This window comes from Pleurodeles waltl, chromosome 1_2 (genome assembly GCF_031143425.1).
Source record: "Pleurodeles waltl isolate 20211129_DDA chromosome 1_2, aPleWal1.hap1.20221129, whole genome shotgun sequence".
In the NCBI taxonomy this organism is placed as follows: domain Eukaryota; kingdom Metazoa; phylum Chordata; class Amphibia; order Caudata; family Salamandridae; genus Pleurodeles; species Pleurodeles waltl.
This window is the reverse complement of record NC_090437.1, coordinates 107,832,651-107,839,102: the sequence shown is the minus strand read 5'-3', so window position 1 is coordinate 107,839,102 and position 6,452 is coordinate 107,832,651. Positions and strand designations below refer to the sequence as shown.

At 42.7% G+C, this 6,452-nt stretch overlaps 1 protein-coding gene across 2 annotated transcripts in view; it reads right to left on the bottom strand.

The window, feature by feature from the left end:
- Window positions 1-2,549: 2,549 nt before the first annotated feature.
- Window positions 2,550-6,452, bottom strand: part of ERCC3 (ERCC excision repair 3, TFIIH core complex helicase subunit) — a 733,178-nt gene continuing 729,275 nt past the window's right edge. For both annotated transcript variants that reach the window (XM_069236738.1, XM_069236742.1), the window contains one exon: window positions 2,550-3,171. In XM_069236738.1, coding sequence (XP_069092839.1) covers window positions 3,037-3,171 — 135 coding nt within the window. In that variant the 3' untranslated portion in view covers window positions 2,550-3,036. The remainder of the gene's footprint in view (window positions 3,172-6,452) is intronic.

The window sequence follows — 6,452 nt, the reverse complement described above, 5'->3', positions numbered from 1 at the left end:
TCTTACAATCTAAGCTCTTATCTTTTACCCTGGTCAGACACATCTGTGTACCCATGATGTAGACACAGGAGACAGTTTGCCTGTCAAAAACAACATTTGCAGACAATCTAACCAAGTCAAGGAGAGCATCAAAGTGGAAGTCCACAAGATGCTGGAGTTAGGAGCAATAGAGCACTCTAACAGTCCCTGGGCTAGCCCAGTAGTCTTAGTCCCCATACCTCAATACCAAAGATGGCAAGAGAGAAAAGAGGTTCTGTGTGGACTATAGAGGGCTCATCTCTGTCACCAAGACAGATGCACACCCTATACCCAGAGCAGATGAAATAATTGACAAGTAGGTGCATCTGAACTTTTAAGTACCTTTGAATTAACTGCAGGGCACTGGCAAATTAGGATGGCACCTGGAGCTACAGAAAAACAGCATTCTCTACACCTGATGGGCATTATCAGTTTACTGTTATGCCATTTGGTTTAAAGAATGCCCCTGCCACCTTCCAAAGGTTGGTGGATCAAGTTCTTGAGTGCAGCATATCTAGATGATATTGCTGTCTTTAACTCCAGCTGGCAGGGTCACTTGATCCACCGGGGGAAGGTTTTCCAGGCCTTGCAATCAGCAGGCCTCTCTACTAAAGCATCTAAGTGCCAAATAGGGCAGGGCACAGTTGTATACTTGGGCCAACTTGTAAGTGGAGGCCAAGTGCAACCTTTACAACCCAAGATCCAGACACTTTTGGACTGGGAAGCTCCAAAAACCCAGACTCCAGTCAGGGCATTCCTTAGCTTGACTGGTTACTACAGGAGGTTTGTGAAGGGATATGGATCCATTGTGACCGCCCTCACAGAACTGACCTCAAAGAAGATGCACAAAAAGGTAAACTGGACTCTTGACTGTCAAAAGGCCTTTGACACGCTGAAAGAAGCAATGTGCTCAGCACCAGCTCTTGAAGCTCCAGATTATTCTAGGCAGTTCATTGTGCAGACAGATGTCTCTGAACATGGGATAGAGGCAGTCCTGTCCCAAACCAATGATGGCCTTGACCAGCCTGTTGCTTTCATTTGCAAGAGGTTACTTCCCAGGAAGTAGCATTGGGGTGCCACTGAAAGGGAGGCCTTTGCTGTGGTTTGGTCCCTGAAAAAGCTGAGACTATACTTATTTGGTACTCACTTTATTGTTCAAACTAACCACAGACCTCTCAGATGGCTGATGCAAATGAAAGGTGAAAACCCTAAACTTTTGAGGTGGTCCATATCCCTATAGGGAATGGAATGTTCAGTGGAAGACAGACTTGGAACTGCCCACGCCAATGCAGATGGCCTTTCCAGGTTCTTCCACTTAGAAAATGAAGACTCTCTTGGGAAAGGTTAGTCTCATCCTCTTTCGTCTGGGGGAGGGGATTGTGTAGGAAAGTGCCACTGCTGGCATGGTTACACACCCACTTTTTGCCTAGTGTTGATGCCAGCTTTGATTGAAAGTGTGCTGGGATCCTGCTTAAAAGCCCCCAGTACCAGTGTTCTTTCACAAAATCTGTACCTTTGTTTCCACAATTTGCACACCCCTGGCACACAGTTAAGTCGCTTGTAAAAGGTACCCATGGTACCAACGGCCCTATGGCCAGGCAAGGTCCCCCCAAAGGGTTGCAGCATGTATTATGCCACCTCAGGGGACCCCTCACCAAGCACATGTACACTGCCTATGCAGCTTGTGTGTGCTGGTGGGGAGAAAAAGGCAAGGTCAACATGGCAACCATCTCAGGGCACCATGCCCACAAACCACTGCCTGTAGCATAGGTAAGTTACCCCTCTAGCAGGCCTTATAGCCCTAAGGTAGGGTGCACTATACCACAGGTGAGGGCATAGCTGCATGAGCAATATGCCTTTACAGTGGCTAAGTCAATTCTCAGACATTGTAAGTGCAGTGTAGCCATATTGAGTATATGGTCTGGGAGTTTGTCATTACGAACTCCACAGTTCCATAACGGCTTCACAGAATACTGGGAGGTTTGGTATCAAACTTCTCAGCACAAAAAACCTCCACTGATGCCAGTGTGGGATTTACTGAATAATGCACCCAGAGGGCATCTTAGAGATTAGATATTGCTACCTACTCACATGGCAGAGCTTCAGGAAAAAATTATTTTGGATCTGGCACTTGTGGATGTTCAAAAAGTGAGGAATCTGCAGGTAAGAGTATTAAACTTACACTTGGAATACAAAGGACCACCAAAATGTTTCTTACAGAGTCTCTGTAAACATGGATATCACTTATTTCCAGCACTATTCAGTTCACATCTATTTGAAAACCACAAATACAAGGAGCATCGCTCATTTCTGAGATCTATTTAAAATTCACTGCTCCTTCCCTCCAACAATTGAATTTATCTTTTCCCTAAGCACAACCCTCAGCTGTGGCCACACAGACCAGCCTCAATAAAAGCACCTTTCCAATGATGGGTTTTCAACTGCTCCTGGAAATTTTTACGGATGCTACAATGCCACAATCGTCTCAATTATACACTATACAAATACAAGATAACATAATCAAATGTGAGTAGAATATAAATAGGCAAGCCTTTATTATTTTCAGAGAAAGCAGTACTTTAATTTTAAGGGTACACAGTACAGAATCTGAAAACATGTCTCCAAAGAAACTTTACACATGCCATCATCAATTAAAAAAAATAATAGCATTTTAACCTTCAGTTCATTAGGAACAAACATTCTGTCCATTAAACTGAATGTGTATAATCTGTCTCTAACAGTGATGGTTTACATACCTTTGTGACGTGTGTATAAAAATATATATATATATATATATATATATATATATATATATATATATATGGAAAATGTCACTTTACCCAGTGTACACTCCAAGCCCAACACTAGATGTCAGAATGGAAGTGCCTAGCATGTGTATCTGCAGCTACACATGCCATCGAACACATATACATATATATAAATAGTAGACACATTAAACCGACTCTTAAACCCCCACAAATAAAGACAAATATTTCCTTTCAGTTGATGTGCTTTCAATCATTTTCGGAAGCGCTTGAAAAGAGGGTGGACATGTTTGCCGCCGGAAGCCTTGTTTTTAGCAGCTTGGTATTCAAAGTAAATAGCATCATCTGCCCCAGACATTGAGCTCATTGTACCAGTGCGACGATTCATCTGGAGAAAAAGACAATTAATATGCGTTATGTTTCTCTTGAAAAAGTAAACATTCAAACATCTGACAGAGGAGCATAACTGTATAAACAGCCCTGTGCTGGATGAACAAATGGCTAGGAACATATCATTTTAAACATTTGTATCCTTTAACTATGTGTTTGACCGAGCTGGGCTGTGGGCACAAATTTCATAAGTGAACCAAATCAACAAGTTACTTACCTTTGGTAACGCTTTTTCTGACATACTCAAACTAACAGCAGATTTCACCTTTAGAATATCCCCAGAATGGATCAAGAAAGCTTTCACAGCAATGCTCCTACATGTCAGAAGGTGGTGCAGTGAGGCATGACAGTGACTCATTTCTGGTGCGGAAGTGACAGAGTGGAGCCACATACAAGTGCCAACCCTTCAGGTTGATGTCAGTTTCTTTCTTGACTCTGTACCCTCAGACGTGGGGCACAAAATGAATCAGCGGTACCAGTGAGCACTTCTCTAATTTGCAACATTATTAGGTGGTTACAATAGACCATTTCACAGAATGGAAAGGTGGGAGGGCAAAGAGAAACCTTTGGTTAGATAGACTATCCGTCAGAAGGCATATGTTGCTTACGCTATAAGAACCTATTTGTAGCTTGTAGTGCTGCAGATTCACATGCTATGCACACTCCTACCATCCTGTGTTGGGCTTGGACTTTACAACTTGTTCGAGAGAATGCACATGTTCAATGGCTCCATTGTTAGATTGTTCATTTTTCCCCCTGCCATGTTGGTGAGTGAGGATGGAGTTATCGAAGACAGCAATTGCTGCTGAACATGAGTGTAACATGATGAAAATTGTACATGCTCCTATGTCCATCTACAGTTTCACATATGGAAATATGACCCCATCTCATACCTGCTGAGGAGGCTAGAGAACACATGTGAATCTGCAGCACTACATGCTACGAATAGATGCTTACAGGGTAAGTAACATACTTCCTTCATAGCAGACAGCCAAGCACTTCTCATCTTGTGACGGTTCTAGGCATTAAAAGGTGCAGATGCGTGAAATAATGATTGCAAAACTGTTTGTCCTACAAGAGCCTGTTTTCTGCTGTGAACATTCATATGAACATTCACACAAAGGTGTTTTGTGAACGTGTGTGGGTTTGACCAAGTAGTCGCCTTACAAATGTCTGTTAAAGGGAGGTTTCCTAAGAACGCCATTGAAGCACCTTTCTTTCTTGTAAAGTGGGTTCTTGGAAATGTTGGTAAACATGTTTTATCCCTTACATAACAAATCAGGATACACTTAGCAATCGATCTTGCAGTTACTGCTTTAGAAATTACATTACCTTATTTTTATTTGAAAATGCTACAAAAATCTGTTGTGTCTTTCTAAAGGATTTAGTCCTCTCTATATAATACATGAGTGTTCTTTTAAAATCAAGTGCATGAAGGGCCCTTTCTGCCACAGTCTCTGGCGTAGGAAAGAAGACTGGTAAATCAAGTGTTTAGTTCAAGTGAAAGGGAGAGATGACCTTTGGGAGAAATTCTGGATGTGTACGAGACAAACATTCTCCTGGAAAACCTGAAAATAAGACTCCTCTAAGGTTAGAGCATGAATTTTACTAACTCTTCTCAGGGAAGTTAAAGCGACAAGGAAAATTACCTTCCATGAGAGGAACTGCAGAGGACATGAATACTGTGGTTCAAAAGGTGTGGACATTACCCATGTAAGAACAACATTTAAGTCCCATAAAGGTACCAATGGTGTACATGGTGGAATTATTCTTTTCAACCTATCCATAAAAGTTTGATGACTGGTATACGAAAACATAACTGATGCTAGTGGTTTTGGAGATAAACCGCAATTTCTGCAAGATATAATAGTATGGAAGTTAATGCTAAACATGCCTTTTGGAGGTGCAGAAGGTAGCATACTATTTGTTGTACTACAGGTGTGCAAATATCTATATTCTGGGCTGTGCAATAGTGTACCAAATGTTAGCACTTAGCTGCATAGCAGACTCCTGTGGTTGGGCAACGTGGCTCTTTTAGAACGTCCATACATTCTGGAGGCAACTGCAAATATTCAAGCTGTATTACTTCAGGAGCCAGATTGGAAGGTTGAGCTTCTGGGGTATGGATGCCTGACTCTGCCCTTGGTTTGAGTGGGAAGATCTGGTATGTTGGGAAGTTTCTCGTGAGGAACTAGGGATAATTGTAATAAAGTTGTGAACCAGGGCTGACACACCCAGGTTGGAGCTATGAGAATCAACTTGAGACTGGTTTGTCCGAGTTTCCTGACCAGATATGGAATGAGTGGGAGAGGTAGAAACGAGTATGCATATTTCCCATACCAGTTCAATCATACAGCATTGCCCATGGACTATGGATGTTGGAGGCTGGGGGCAAAGTTTAAGAATTTTGCGTTTTCTACAGTAGCAAATAAGTCTACAGCTGCTGTTCCCCAATGGTGGAGGTAATCACTGAAGACTTGGGGATAGAAGTTCCATCTGTGTCCTGTTTGGCAGATCTGCCACTGAATTGTCCACACCTGAAGATATTCTGATAGGAAGTGGATGTGATGACAAATAGCTCAATGCCAAATGGTCTGTGCAAATTGAGACAGCTGTGTTGAGGTTTTCTCTCCTTGTTTCTGGATGTAATACATTGCTGTTATATTATCTGTCCAGAGAAGAACAATTCTCCCAGTTATTTTGGGTAGGAAGGCTTTCAGAGGCATCTGAATCACTACAAGCTCTAATACGTTGATGTGGAGTTTTCGCTGACGAGCAGTCCAAGGGCCCTGGATTGTTATGATCTCCATGTGTGTGCCCCACCATATGAGTGATGCATCCGTGGTGATACTCACTTGTGGTATTGGGTCCAAAAAAGGTCTGCCCTGTTTGTGTGCACTGCCATTTCAAAGACCCTGTCCCCAGAAATCAGTTCGCAGAGCAGGGAGGATGGGTGGCTCAGTAAGGAATCTGCAACTAGAATATGTCTCTACCAGATAAATCGGTACCAAATTAAGTAACTTGTTCATTTGACAGAGACTTCTAGTTGCAGATTCCTTACCTTAGAATAGATACCCAAGCAATACCATCTCCAGAGAAAGTTCTGCAAACTAAGATCATACTAGGAAGTCCTGCAGGACCGAACTGACAAAGTACCCGCCTCTTCCGGACCGGACTGTCCAGGCAGCAGTGTTTGGTAAACGCGTGCAACGACGCCCACGTTGCTGTCTGGCAGATGTCCAAGAGTGGAACTCCATGTGCTAATTCTGTGGTTGCAGC